At 35.5% G+C, this 15049-nt stretch overlaps 1 protein-coding gene across 4 annotated transcripts in view; it reads left to right on the top strand.

Annotated features, from left to right (window-relative positions):
- Positions 1-4027, top strand: part of LOC129074029 (zinc finger MYM-type protein 2) — a 115189-nt gene extending 111162 nt beyond the window's left edge. For all 4 annotated transcript variants that reach the window (XM_054577718.1, XM_054577715.1, XM_054577717.1 and 1 more), the window contains 4 exons: positions 471-585; positions 1211-1462; positions 1775-1895; positions 3261-4027. In XM_054577718.1, the coding sequence (XP_054433693.1) occupies positions 471-585; positions 1211-1462; positions 1775-1895; positions 3261-3453 (681 nt within the window). In that variant the 3' untranslated portion in view covers positions 3454-4027. The remainder of the gene's footprint in view (positions 1-470; positions 586-1210; positions 1463-1774; positions 1896-3260) is intronic.
- Positions 4028-15049: the final 11022 nt, after the last annotated feature.

The following is a 15049-nucleotide window of genomic DNA, read 5'->3' as shown; positions in this document are numbered from 1 at the left end:
AGAGGAAAGCATTAGTAAGCCTAACAGCGTCAGTGCTGGAGGAAACGGTCACACAGCTGCAGAGTAACATTTCAGACCATCCTCACCATTCAGAATTTTTCTTTAATCATTGATAATTTAATTTTATTGTCACATTTGATTTTTTTCCTCCATGTACTGTGTAATGAACTGGAGCCAGAAATTCTGTTTTTATCTGACAGACCACAGGTTTTCATCCAGTTCTTAATATTCTGGATTCTTGGGTATGTATTTAGCTTTGAGTTTTTTAAGCAACAGAGTAATTGGTAACTTTGGTTCTTTATGATTTCTAGCTATGTAGTGAAAACCAGTAACCTCTCATATTTTATAAGTGTGATTGTTTCTGTTAGATGTAATCTTTGTTTTTTTCTTAAGTAATACAGACTGTAAGTAACATAGTCACTATTTATAATTAGCTGATTTGCCTTCAAGAAATTTTTCTTTTTTTGTAGTACTTGTGTGGTAGTAATAGAAAAGACAACATATTTATTGATCCAGGATACCAGACATTTGAGCAAGAATTGAATAAAATCCTCCGAAGTTGGCAACCAAGCATACTTCCGGATGGTAATTATCTTTTAAAATAAAGTTGTTGCTAACTTACTACCAAGGGCTTCTATTTTTACAGAGCATCTATTCATGATAATTAAGGAATAATTTAAATTAGCATATATTTTAGAGTACTTGTGAACTCCATGATTCATCTTTTGTTGAATTAGAAATTAATGTCATTGATAACTAGTGTTTATGAAGAGCTTTGTAATAAATATGACCTTTCTCTGGAGTATGAAACTGGATGTTTACTTCTTAAGCCTCTAATGGAGAACCAGATGCAAATATATCTAAGATTAAACCTCTGCTTTAGATGTGTGACATAAAGATGTTTATGAATGGAAATCACCTACCTTTTTCAGGCATTCTACAAATTTAAATTTCCTTCTGACGATTGCTTATCCTATGGAACAGAAGCAAACATCCAGTCCCTTAGAGCAAAGATGCAAGTTCAATGGTCTGTTGTGTTCCCTAGTCTCTGTATTGCTAATGAGTTGCATAGGTAGTTCTGAAATTCATTTCAGTTGATCTGGTGTGAGTGGAAGATGGTGATAGGTTTATTCTTAACTCTGTCTATTTTTAGGTGGTAAATGAAAACTTTTCTCTATTATAATTCTTTTAAAATATCTCTCTATTTAAGGGTCAATATTTTCTCGAGTTGAAGAAGATTATCTCTGGAGGATAAAACAACTAGGCTCACACTCTCCAGTAGCTCTTCTGAATACCCTGTTCTACTTTAACACTAAGTATTTTGGCCTGAAAACAGTGGAACAACACTTAAGACTTTCCTTTGGCACTGTGTTTAGGCATTGGAAAAAAAATCCTTTAACAATGGAAAACAAAGCATGTCTTCGATACCAAGTGTCTTCTTTATGTGGAACAGATAATGAAGGTAGTATAACCGATTTTTATTTGGGGATTATCTGTGGCGGAGTTAGCCAAGCCTTGCCTTACTAAAGACTGCTTAGGCTACTTGATAAGAATCTGAGGACTGTCATTTTCATAAAATAAGACATCCTGTGTCTCATTAAAACATCTCTGTTCATTTTGTTTGAAAAATTATGAATTACCAGAAGCCACGCTTAGATCTCTAAAGGATACCTAGTACCATTCTTTGGTATAACACTAGGACTGAATAGAGTGGATAGTACTGTCTTTCTTCAAGATTGGACTTAGGAAGTTTATGCCATTTTTATTTTTTAAGATAAAATTACTACTGGAAAAAGGAAACATGAAGATGATGAACCAGTATTCGAACAAATGGAAAATACAGCCAATCCTTCTAGATGTCCTGTGAAAATGTTTGAATGCTACTTGTCTAAAAGGTAAGTGTTAATCATATTTAATTTTTAAAATTGTATAAGTTAGTTGCCTTGAATTTAACATTACCAAAAGGTGACAATTTATACTGATCCTTTAGATTTCTCTTCTCACATATATCTAAGTCTGTTCAGTTATAACATTTCTAGTCCCATTATTATATAACAGCTTTTATACTTCATACTTGATGTTAAGAAATTGCTCTCTACTAATGAACCTACTACTATTGTCATCTTTTTTGTAAAGGGTCGGGTAGTAAATATTTTAGGCTTTTTTGGGCTATAGAGTCTTTATTGAAGTTTCTTAATTCTGATTTTATAACCAGGGAGCAGACACATATTATATATAAAGAACAGCATGACTGTGTGACCATAAAACTTCACACAAACAAGTGACAGGTTATAGTTTGCTATGCTATGGTAAAAAGGTAAGTTAAAAGGTAGAATAGATAGGTGCAGAGGAAATTTAAATACATTTAAGAAGGTCTGAAAGATCCAAGCGTTCTGAAAGCACTGTGCTTTTCAGTTATATCATTGCTTTTTCCCCCAATCTGATACTAACAGATATTAAAAAAATTTTTTTAAGTGAAATGTTTAAAGACTGTAAATTATTTTATAATTGTCCATTATGCATTCTCTACTTTCCAAAAGGTTAGCATAAACTCTCAATGTATTTTCTTATATAGTCAGTTTTATAAGGTTAGCATGAACTCTCAATGTATTTTCTTATAGTCAGTTTTATGAATTTTTGTTAGGTCCCCAAGTTAGCTCTCAAGAACCCATAAAAACAGTCATGTCACCTATAGGATGATGATAATATTTCTGCTGATAGTTTTGGGGTGGCCCTGTTTGGCTGCAATGGAGTCAGGATCTTCCAGTGTTAGTAACTATTTGTTAGTTAGAAATCCCTATCTCAGTACCATCTTGTTGGTATTTTAAAAATTAAACTCTATTGTATAATATTGTTAAGTATGTTTATTTTATGTGTTACCATATTTCATCAATTCTAAGACACTTCACATTTTATCACCTCTGAAAATTGGATGCATGTTCTAATTGATGTATCTTAAAATTATAGTTGACAGTGTTTTATTTGTTTAGTAGAAATATTAAAATTATTAATATTTTGATTAATGGTGTCTTGGATTCAGTGAAAAATATAATTTAAATTATGGAAAAATAATCTTTTATCATAGAAATTAACTTTCAAAATGGCTGAATGATAGAATAGTTAATGTAGGCAATGAGATGCATATGGTCTGACCACATAATGTGGTTAGTGGTCATGGAAGTATTCCTGAAATAAGAATAGAAAGTTGTGGGGAATTTTGTATACATACTGTAAAATTGTCTTTCTCCTTTCTCCCAAAGTCCGCAGAATCTTAATCAGAGAATGGATGTTTTTTATTTGCAACCAGAATGCTCTAGTTCTACAGATAGCCCTGTCTGGTACACATCTACTTCACTGGACCGAAACACCTTGGAAAATATGCTCGTACGGGTTCTTTTAGTAAAAGACATTTATGATAAAGACTATTATGAACTGGATGAAGACACAGACTAAAAAGGAACGTTTCAGAAGCAGTCGGGATAAAACAGCATTAGATAGTTATGCTGCTAGATCTTCATTATGGAAAACATTTCAAGTTTACTCCTTCTGTTTTAAGTTTTGTAGCAGTGTACCCACACTGGGTATTACCGTGTAAATAATCTGTGCGTGAAAGTTGCCATTATCCTATGTAGTGGTTTTAGGATACCTAACAAATACATTCAAAATTTTTTTATTATTATTTATTTGATTAGGTATGTTTGTAACTTTTTACATTACAAAATATGAATGAGAATGTGCCATGTATAATTTTTTTCTTGTAGTAAGAAACATCCATATTGCACAATTCTACTGTTGCAACGCTTCCTTGAAAGGGGGCTCTTTTACTGGGTTCTTGACCACATGGTTGTGTATGGGTAGCACTACTAAAAGTTTAGAACTTGCAGTGTCTTTCAGAATTTTTAAAATAAAATGTAAACTAATAGGCTGGGTTATTTTTGTTTTTTTTGGGGGGGGGGAGTTTGTTTGTTTTGTTTTATGTTTAGTTACTGAAGCCTTACAACGTTAAGGGGGCGGGGGGAGAGAGAGAGAGAGAGAGAGAGAGACCGAGAGAGAGAGAGAGAGAGAGACTGAGAGAGACCGAGACCATCTTCTGTACCAAAAATAGACGAGAGAATGCTGTCAATATTGGTGTACTGTAATGTGAATCTATACTGGTGAAAACAACTTTTGTTCCTCTTATTAAAACCTTATGTCCTTTTCCTATTTGTGGCTTTCTGCATCACTCTAATCAGTTATTTAAATATATATGTATATATGTGTGTGTATATGTATGTGTGTATGAAGGATGACATTGAAAGCATGATCGAGACATTTTCTTTGTAAAAATGTCTGATGAAAGTATAAAATTCTGTTTTCTTTTTTATGCCAACTGTTAAGTATCCAAAATCTCCTCCAATTACAGAAGGTTGATCCCCGCTTCCCTAAAGGATACATGTTGCAGTACCTGTCTGATGCTCCATAACTTTCCCAGTATTACTAGAATTCTTGTGCCTGCCCTCAGATATAACTGATGTGTACATAGGATAAAATTATTTTTAGAAATGCCACTCCTGATAGAAAGTCAGGCTAGTTTTAAAAGATAGTATCATGTTTTACTATTAAGATTACCAGTGTAGGGATTCTGATGTTTCAGATTATTGATGGATGAAGTTTAACTCAAAGGAAATCACCTTTGTTGTTAGGTTGTTTGGCTTTTAAATTTTAATTACTTCTTATAGAAGATTGCATTAAGAAACTTTGTGCCTCTGCATAGCAGTGTATTCGTTCAGGTCTTTATTTTCTTTTAGTGCTAACTGCAGGTTGTCATAAAAAAATCCTTTGGCTGACTTTGTATGGCATGTATGTAGTCATGTTTTCTTGTTTCCAATTCCTCAAATCACCATGTGACATTAGTTTTCTGAAACTGCTGGGGGTGGGGCAGTTGGGCTCTTTTCCACAGTGGTTAGGCTATGTTGCATATCCCTGAGATACTGCTCTCTCCTTCAGGATGAATGTTAGCATTCAGAAGAAATTTTCTTAGTCACAGTTTGGAAAATTTCACAAGTGTAATTACTATATATTTAAGCAATAATATCAAAAATATTTTTGGCATAAAAATTACTTTATAATGTTCTAACTTGTTTTATAAGTTTGAATAGTGTTTCTGTCCCTTAATTTTATATTGTTGATTTGCGAATCATACAGTAACAAATCTGATAATACTTTACTAAAATATATTGCTCATTGTCTATTTGATGAAGAAAAGTAGGTAGCATATTTAAAATATATAATACAAGTTTCTTCATACTTACCTTTTCCCAGGACGACTTCTTTAAGAACTTTTCCTGTAAATGCATGTTGTTGATAGAAAGGTGGTTAACCCTAACTGTCTTTTCTTTTTGAAAGTGGTGCTATAGTCTATCAGAGCAATAAACTTTCTCCCAAATGTCACTTAAAGTGTATTTTACCAAATTCCACACATTTCTGTCATGGTCCTACTCTTAAGCGCCTTGCTATTTTCTTTTGTTTTATTGTACATTTTAGCTTTTCAGACAGAAATGTCTACATAATTTTGACCTTGACAGGATTGAGGGTTTAGAGTTCCTGTGTCTGTCTTGATTGCAGTCCAAGGATTGAGTAACTTGACTCTCAGGTGGAAAGAAAAAAATTACTATTTAATGAGAATTGTTTGTTCTGTGAAGGTTTTCTCACCTAGAATACAATTCATTGGTTTCTGGATCTTCCTACTGTGTGTGGTTACAGCTGACTGCTCAGCAAAACAATAGCAGTTTCTTTTTGCTTTGTAGTGATTTCAGATTATAGTATCCTGTAAATATAACTTTATTGTTTATTTTATTGCCTTTAGATATCTGTTGGAGATGCTCTGTTTTTCTGTTCTGAAGATTTTGCCACTTAAAATGAACTGATGAAAAAGTTTTTATACCTATGGAGAAAAGTGAATTTTGCATGCAAAAATTGTATCTTCATTAACACATTTTTAAAGCTTTTAATTGTATTAGGTAATACAGTAAAGGATTTTCCTAGACAAGAAGTTTTGTTTATGGGGAGTCAAGAATACATTTTGTTTAAATAGTAGTTTAAGGTTTTTCTTTTATTAACACGGAGTGTTACCTCTGTGTTAAACATATTCATATGTAGGAAGAGGATATATATTGTATTACCCATTCAAACTTTGGTCACTTTTTCTCATGGAATTTCCCTTTGTCCTGGCCAGTTATTTGGGAATGGGGTAACTTGTTTATGCATAGCATTAAGTGTAACAGTTATGAAGAAGTCATAACATTACAGAGTTTTGGTTTGTGCTACTACTATATTGTGGGTCCATGTACTCTGAGATCTTAAAATAACTTGCAGTCTTAAATCACTATGAAAATTTACACTTTTATTTTGCCAGTTATTTCCAAAATGTATTGTTATACCTAATATCACTTATGTTCTAAGTTAACATTCACTGGAGGATAGTTTTCTGGTTCCCCTCAAACAAAAGTCATGAAAGTATACATGAAAATATTTTTAAGGAATACATTTCTCTAACTGAATTACAGTATTTTGGGGTTTTACCCCTTAGTCATATTTAGACTAGTCCTTTGAGTTTCATTTATTCCATTTTGATGTTTTCTTAGGAATAGACTATTTTTAATGAGTTTTCCAACATTAAGTACTTTTTTGTTCCTGGGTATAACATACTTGAAAATAATACTGCTAACAAAATGTTAATGAATTTCGAAGTTGGTGTTCAGAACAGCCTGATTGCATCTGTCTGGGTCTAAGAGTATAAATACCTAAAGTGCTACCTCCTTGGGCTTTTTTCTTTACTTAGAAGCTAGCTATAAGAGGGATGCTCTAAGTAAGTCGCTGTGGTCCTCTGTCTTTATAACAAACTGGATTAGAGAACGTTGTTCCTGAAATACGGGCAGTTCAAACAAATTAATGAATACAGGCCTTTTGGGAAAAGGAAACAGAAGAGAAGCTAAGATGTAATATTTAAGAACAGAACCAAAGAGAGGGCCATAGACCATGTGAATCTACCATGGGAGGTCACTGTTAATGAGTGAGGACAGGTATAAATCCTAACAGCATATTTTTTGTTGTAGTGCAGTGTAAAGAACAATTAGCTCTTTCTGGAACATTAGAATAGGTACTTTATCCTGTCAGGGCTTCAATGTTTTTATCTGTGAAGTGAAGGCATTGCCTTGATTTCTGATTCTCAAGTTTCAAATTAAGCATGGTTGGTATTGTACTTGGAGAGTTAGTAGTACATTTTACAGATTTATGTTGAATTCTTATGATTTATTTAGAAGTACATTTTCCTGGAGAGAGGGGGAAGATCTTTCCTAAAATAGTTTTAATACTTTATAAGTGCTTTTCATATAGATCCTAAGTAAACTCTTGCAAATTTATTAAACCAAAACTTAACAAATTTTTGTTACATATTTAAGCAGACATTCTGTTCTAAAGCTTATAGTTAAGGGTGGTAAACAAGATATAAACTATTTGAACATATAAAAAAATATATTCATGATAGTTTACGGCAGGGAAAATTGTGAACACTCAGAAATACCCTAAAAGGCTATTGTGGGCTAGAGTAGGTTTCATAGATTTACTACCACTGCGATTATATAAAATACTAAATTCCTGTAATCTTGCTGACATTGCTGCATCCAGCTTTGTTAGAGACAGTGGAGGAATTTCTGGTTATTTTCAGGCTTCTATTTTGATGGCATCAGTCCTCATCTCTGGCTTTCAGACCAGCTCATGACAAGAGTATATAAAAATTGCACCCAAAGGGATTAGAGAGAATTCCAAAAGGTATTAAACTGCATCAAGTCGAGGTAATGCAACTTCTAGGTTATGTCGTGTGAGTGGAACATACACGGTCCAATATACTTTTGATGTTTTTTTTAAGACTTCACTAAGAGTTTTTTTTGGTAATAGTAATTGCTTTTGAAAATAGAATGTGGAATATTTTTAAGTCATGGGTATGGTGCTCTAAAACCCTCATAAGTAAGATTAAACCTTTCCATTACATACATATTTGTAGTTCTGAATTTATGTCAGCAGGTGGCGGTAGTACACCAGTTACTTTTTTCTTGGTTTATGCTCTTACAATTGTTTATCAGAAACCCTTGAGTGTTTTAGAATTCAAAATTTTCCATTTCAAAAATAAATTTCATAATACCCTCAATGGGGCTTGGGGCAGCACCCCATAGTCAAATCATTTCTGCAGCAGTAAGTCAGGTTATTAGTAACTGAGGTAAACTGTGTGGCTATAGGTCAGTTTTTGTCACAAACAGGAAAAATTATAGATTTTCAGACTTTTTTTTTTTTAAACCCCAGAATTGCTGATGAGAAATTGCAGACTTGTATTTGGGAAAAACAAAAACTGTCTAGTGTTTTCCTTCCAATAAAACACCTATTTATTTCTTTCATTTTTTTAGTTTTGGTAGAGGTAACTCAAGGATCTCTATAAAATTTACATATTTGAAAGAAAAATGCAAGGAATGCTTAGAATAGGCATACTTTAAGTGGCAGGTCTAGAACTGTTATTGAATTCAGAAACTATAACTGCTTTCTATTTTATCTCTATTAGCATAATGATTCTACATAAGTATGATAACACCTTCATGACCAGCTGCAGTCATGTCATGGAGCTAAAACTGAAAAATTGGCATTCAGCTGCCTGTCGCTACCAGAACCAATAAGTATAGACAAGGACAGCATCTTTATGTACGCTTTATGGTCTGTGATCTGAGAAGAGGGTGGGTTATGTACCCTCAAAGACCGTCTTAACATACCATCTCAGGCTGACCTTTTTTTAAGGTGAAGGAAGGGTAGGTAAGGGGTTGGGGGAAGAGGTTATTTGGTAAGGGTTTTCCATCCAGTGGTGACACCATCTCCACCCACTTGCAAACCTGTGGGGCACAAAGATGAGTTGCTTGACAGACCACCTGGAGTCATACATTCCAGTTCCTGGAATAACAGCTTTCCACGTGCATTAATCACTTAAACCTATCAACTAAGGCTGAAATCTTTAACTGGATGAGTTCCCTTATCAGAGCTAGGAGCTAGTCATTTATTCATTTAACAAATACTTGAATGATTCTTCCAGGCTCACTGAGCCAGGTGCTGGTTACGTAATAGGATAGATGGCGCAACCTTTCTTGCTTAATCTTTTGGGGAGATGGGACCTCAGAGTAAGTTAGGGACTTAGGCCTTGTTGCACACAGTCACTTGCATTATCAAGAAACCAATACTGGGGTCAAACAATTTATCAAGCCCACTTGTGAGCCCAACTCTGATCCCACTGCAGTTCAGGTTATTATGCTGATCTACTTCCCATTCTGGGGTGTCAACATAAGAAACATCCAAACCTGTAAAGATTTTTATGAGTTTATTTGAGCCAAACTGATGACAATTGCTGGGAAGGAAAACCTCAACAGAGTGAAAAAATGCTCTGGAAAATGGCAGTTTTGCACCTTATTTTATACACTACAATCAAGAGGCCTAAGGGCATTGCACATAATCCACTGGTGATAGATTAGGGGAGGAAGAAGAAAGCAAAGTGGGGAAACCTCTGGGATTGGATAAAGTAAAAAGATATACACTTACTTATTTTTTGTAGGTGGATATGGACTAGTTAACAGTCACTTAACATAGTAACAGGAAGATTTGTGGTATCTTACCTAAAGACTGGTTAGGGGAGATTCTGGCCTAGGACATGACTACCTGCCATAAACTGCTTTTAGTTAAAAACTTTTACTTTCCGACCATTCTATGTGGTTACTTTGGTCTCGAGTTTGTAAAACTGCCACGGAGGCCTCCTCTGAGCTTGTCAGGTTTAGTATGTGTCTCCTTTTTGTCTCATGTCCCTCTAGTGGTCATAAATCAATCCAAAGGGTGCATTGATAACCAGCCTTTTGGTTCGAAATCAAGGTCCCATGGTGCTGGAAAGTCTTATTCCTAGAAAGTGTCAGTGCCAGCGTTTTTTCTTGCTGAACAGTGGCCCATTGCGGATGGTGAAAGACTGTAACCTTGGGTGCAAATCCAGGCCAAATTTTTTTCTCCAGAGTGAAAGGAAAACAGGAGGCAATTAGATCCTGTGGGCCTTTATTAAGAAAAAAACTGTCATTTTTTTACCTGCCATCTATCACGATTCAGGTTTTGTTGCCTGCCTCACTTTTCTACATTTAGCAATTAGTATAACATTGACTTATGGTGTGAGGGCACACCATACATCTTTTTAGTTTCCATAATCTGACCAAGAGATGGTTTTCTATTTACTATGGCCTATTTACTTCCCATTGAAAACACTCATGCACTATTATTTGATTTCTGATAGTTGTGCAACTGAAAGCTCTAACCTTAAGGTTTAATAAGGGCCAAAAGTTGTAAGAATACAATGCTGTAAATTATAGTTAACGTCTAAAAAATTCCAGAGGCCCCAAGGACCATAAGAATTTTGTAAGTAAGTTTTCTGTGCTTACAGTGCAGTTAGAGATGGCCATGTTTTTATAGTTATTTCAGCTTCTATCAACAAAGTAGTCTTTGTTAAGTTAGGGGGTAAACACCTTCAGGACAACCTATCTCCTTTTAACTTACAAAACTATACACATCTTTTTCCTTCCTTTTGCAATAGCATTTCTTCTAAATTTCAAAACCATAAAAAGCATTATTGATAATATAAAAGTTCTTATACACCTTCAGCAATTAAGAGTTGGGCTGTATACACAAGATTTGAGAAAAGTCTAAAGAACAAGTGAGTTAATATTAGCAGACAGGTTAAGACAAGCAAAAGTTTAACACTCATTTGTAGATGTATACAGGCCTTGTCGATGTTTTGAGATAGCTGTCTATCTCTGGGGTCAGTGGTTTCTCATCCTCAGGAAGTCTTTGATCTCTGCTGTAGGTGGAGGCAAGTTTCAGAGAGAGGAGCAGATGAGCATTTGTGGTTAGGCACCTGATAATGCTCCTTCTAACGATCTTGGAGAGAGTCTTTAATGTCTTTTCCAATGGACAAAATTGGTTTTAAATCATGGTCTTTTAATCTTTGTCTCTTGGGAGCATGCTGTGAAATGTTCCTAACTTTAAATTAGTTTCTTTAAGCTGGTTAATGAGCCCTTGATAATAATGCAGAATGTCTCCTTTTAGTAAGGTTGATTCATGTGTCCTTTAATCTAGATTCATAAAGCAGCTAGTGACCATGTTTACCATAGATCTTATGTTGAGGAGCACTACAAGGAGAGGTTTTAGCCAAGGGAGATTAAAAGCTTCTGAAAATTTATCTTGTTGAGTTTTAATTGTACCATTTGTCTATCCTACCAGTCTAGAGAACTGGGGGTGATAGGCACAATGAAAATACTGTAGAATAGGCCAAACAGTACAAATGGGTTGCATTATTTGTCTAGTAAAACGAGTCCCTCTGAGTCACTAACTCAGGGAATTCCCCAACTGGGAATTAATTATATATGTATATATAAAATTTACCTGTCATTATAAAGCTTTTGCTCTCCTGCAGTGGAATGCCTCAACCCATACAAAATCATAACTAAAACATTTTTTGTATTTTTGAAATAGTGGCACTTGGATAAAATCCAATTACCATACCTCAAATGGATCTAAAGGAAGTGGGAAATGTCCTTGGGACCCATGGAATAACTTCTCAGGGTTATATTTGTACACATAGAACATCTGCTATATACCTAATGAGCTATTGTAGCATCAAAACATTTTTTATGAAAACATCTTTTTAGGACTCTAATATTTTAGCTCATGTAAATGTTAAAGTACAGTACAGGTAATTAAGCCCCTATAGATAAGATTGGTTTCTGACTGGGTCCAAGCTATAGCTGTTTGCCTGGGGCAAAAGTTCCCTCTTTTGTTGCCATATTCTCTTTTTCTCTGCAGCTGCCCATTGGAACTATAAAAGAGAGTCTTTTATTGATTTAATAGGAAACAAGGAGCATTTTCAGGTCTGGAAAATGTGGCTGTTTAATGCTGCCTATCTAGCTGCAGCATCCGCTAAATAATTTCCTTTTGCTTCCATGGTGGCAGCTTTAGAAAGCCCTAGAATTTTGATAATTGCCATTTGTTTTGATTTTTGTGTGACATCGCATAATTTTGCAATTTACTGTCCTGTTCTTTATGGGCTGCCCTGAGAAAATAAAGAAGCCTCACTGCTTCAGCAGTATTCTGAAGTTGTGAGCTATACCAAAGGCATAGCTATTATCATTGTAAATATTGGCAGTTTGATCTTTGGACGGATCTGAGTTAGAAAAATTAGGCTTGTTGGGTAGATCTTATTCAGGTAAAATAACTTTTGGTTATGTCCATCATGGAAGTTACTACATATCCAGCTCAGTAACTTTTCCTGTTTATCTTTCAAAGATCCACCTGTAAACCAGATTAAGTCAGCATTGTCACGGAGTTTGCTATTTACCATTCCCAAGGAACCAGAAGGTGGTCAGTATGCAAAACGCAGTTGTGAATGTCATCATTGTATGAAGAAAGTAGCATAGTTGCTGAGTTAAGACTGTTACATCGAATTCAAGTAAAATTAGGTGCAGAAGGCAAGAGCCAGTAGATTGACAGAAGTGTTAAATGTGATGAGAATTCAGTGAAGAGTCAACAGAATGAAAGACATAAACAAAGGAGAGCCTGTAAGGATCTTATGTGTTTGCTTACACAACATGTCTGCAGCAGAGAGGGCTGTCGTGCAGGGAGGGATCTGATTGTAATAGCCTATAGGTCTATGATGATCACTGTTTGAGTTAAAACTCCTCAAAGTATTTTCTTTATTTTGATGTATAAAGGTTAGAAAGTTTATAATTAAGGTGTCCCAGAGTGGAAGCTTTAGATAATTCTTTAGAGATTTTACAGTTTGTTACCCTTCTCTGTTTCACTGACTTGGATTAGGTCAATTCGATTTTAACAAGACATACAGAGTCTGGGCCATAAATAAAAATTTGGAATCCAGTTGCGACAATATGCAGTCAAACCAGGAATCTTCTAAGCTGTGTTCTTATTTCTGGAAGAGGAAAGGGTAGGATTCCTTTGAATTTTTCAGGGTTAATTAGTAACCCATCTTCAGATACTAGATAACCAAAGTATTTTTTATCTGGGGTAAATAGAATCAGAGCTTGTCCTTTGATATCCTATGTCCCATAATTCCACTAACTGCACTTATGAATATCACCCATGATCTCCATGTTGTTAACCCAGGGGTCAGTTCTTTTATTTTTGTGTTTATTTATTTTTAGAGAGATGGGAAGGAGGAAGAAAGAGAGGGAGAGAAACATCAATCAGTTGAGAAACATCGATGTGCGAGAGAGACATCAATTGGTTGCCTTTCACATGCCCCCAGCTGGGGACCTGGCCTGCAACCCAAGCATGTGCCCTGACCAGGAATTGAACCAATGATCTTTGGTTCACAGGCCGGCACTGAACCACGCCAGCCAGGGCAAGTGGTCAGTTCTTAGTTGTCATGTCATTTAGCCTATCAGCAGTATTTAACTGCAGGTCACTTCATCCATTTTGAAGATTTTTAAACTTAGTTTACAGTATTCCACATTCCCCTGATTTTTCTTATATTTCATATAGCTCTTTCTGTTGGTGTTTTTTTGGGGGGGGTTTCTTGTTATCATCTTTTTACCTTCTCACCTCTTAAGTTGGGGTGCCAGAGCTTAATTCTTAGATCTCCTCTATCTAACAGTCCTTTAGGTTTTTCTTGTGGCCGCATTGACTTTCAATGCCATTGATATGCTGAAAACTCCATTACATGTGTGAAATACCTCTCCAACCTGGGGAATTAATGAGTGACTATCTTGTGCTTTAACTTCATTATCTCAGTACAACTACCCTCTAAGCTAGGGGTCAGAAAACTTGGTAAAGGGCCAGATAGTAACCATTGTAGGTTTTGTGGAGCTCTTAAGGTTTTGTTGCATGTTCTTTGAGTTTTCTTGTGGGTTTTTTTGTTTTCTTGGGGTTTTTTTGGCAATCCTTTAAAAATGTAAAAACTATTCTTAGCTTACAGACCATATACAAAAACAGGATGTGGGTCACATTTCACCTGTGAGTTGTCCCGTGTTGAACTTTGCTATAAATTGTTATAGGGTATTGTATGATGAAACAGGTACAAAGAGGCTAAAAACTAGCGTATGGTCACCAGCTATTGAAACTAGGTGATGAACCCAGTGATGAAACTAGGGTTCCATTAGGCATTTGGACTCTGGCGACTTCTTAATCACTTCATGATAGTGTTGAGAAAATTAAACGTGTCTGCAAAAAGATAAACTAATAAAAAGCTAGTGATTTATGCACAGAACCTCCAAAAGTCTCAGAAGTTGGAGGCACTAGATACTGTGAAAATAGAGTATAGTAGATTGTTTAAAAGTCTATGTATGAAAAAAGACATTTAGCCATTCCAGAATCCTCTCCGCAACCAGTGCTGCCCTTCCCACACCTATAGGAATTTTCAGGCTTAGGCAAGGCTGAGACAGGGGCCTAAGACTCAGGTACCATGCATGATGGAGGTAGAAAGGAAAGGCTCTTCTGGGGACAGGAGGATTGAAAGTGAGAGCCCTAATCCTTGGAGTCAGGGTGCTTGAGGCTCTGCTTCTAGACAGCCTGGCAGAAGACCTAAGGACCCCTCTTTGAGGAAACAGACCAGTCAAGACCAAGGACAGAGGTACCTGCAGTTGCTAACATCACCATCTGCACAGTTAACTTCCGCTGAACTTCAACAGTCAGGAAAACTATTCATTCCATAGGACCTCCCTTCAGGTGTTTTCTCACTTGAGTATGACTGGACTAGACATTTCAGGAAAGCTTTCAACATGAAAGGTGGAGATCAAAACAAAAGGGAAGGTGTGGAAGCAAAAGCTACCATATAGGAAACAAAAGAAAACTTAAAATACAAATGATACTCAAAGAAAAATAGATAAAAGGAAGCAGATTATTAAAAGTGAATATTAAAAAATATTGAAAAAATAGAAAGACTGGCTAGCAGGTTGAGAAAATGTGCATAAAGTCAAGCAAAAAGATGGAAAGGGGA

This window comes from Pteronotus mesoamericanus, unplaced genomic scaffold (genome assembly GCF_021234165.1).
Source record: "Pteronotus mesoamericanus isolate MK-2021 breed Mesoamerican mustached bat unplaced genomic scaffold, CSHL_Meso_final contig_459, whole genome shotgun sequence".
NCBI classification, from domain to species: Eukaryota; Metazoa; Chordata; class Mammalia; order Chiroptera; family Mormoopidae; genus Pteronotus; species Pteronotus mesoamericanus.
The sequence above is the reverse complement of the archived record's forward strand: the minus strand, read 5'-3'. Positions and strand labels throughout refer to the sequence as shown.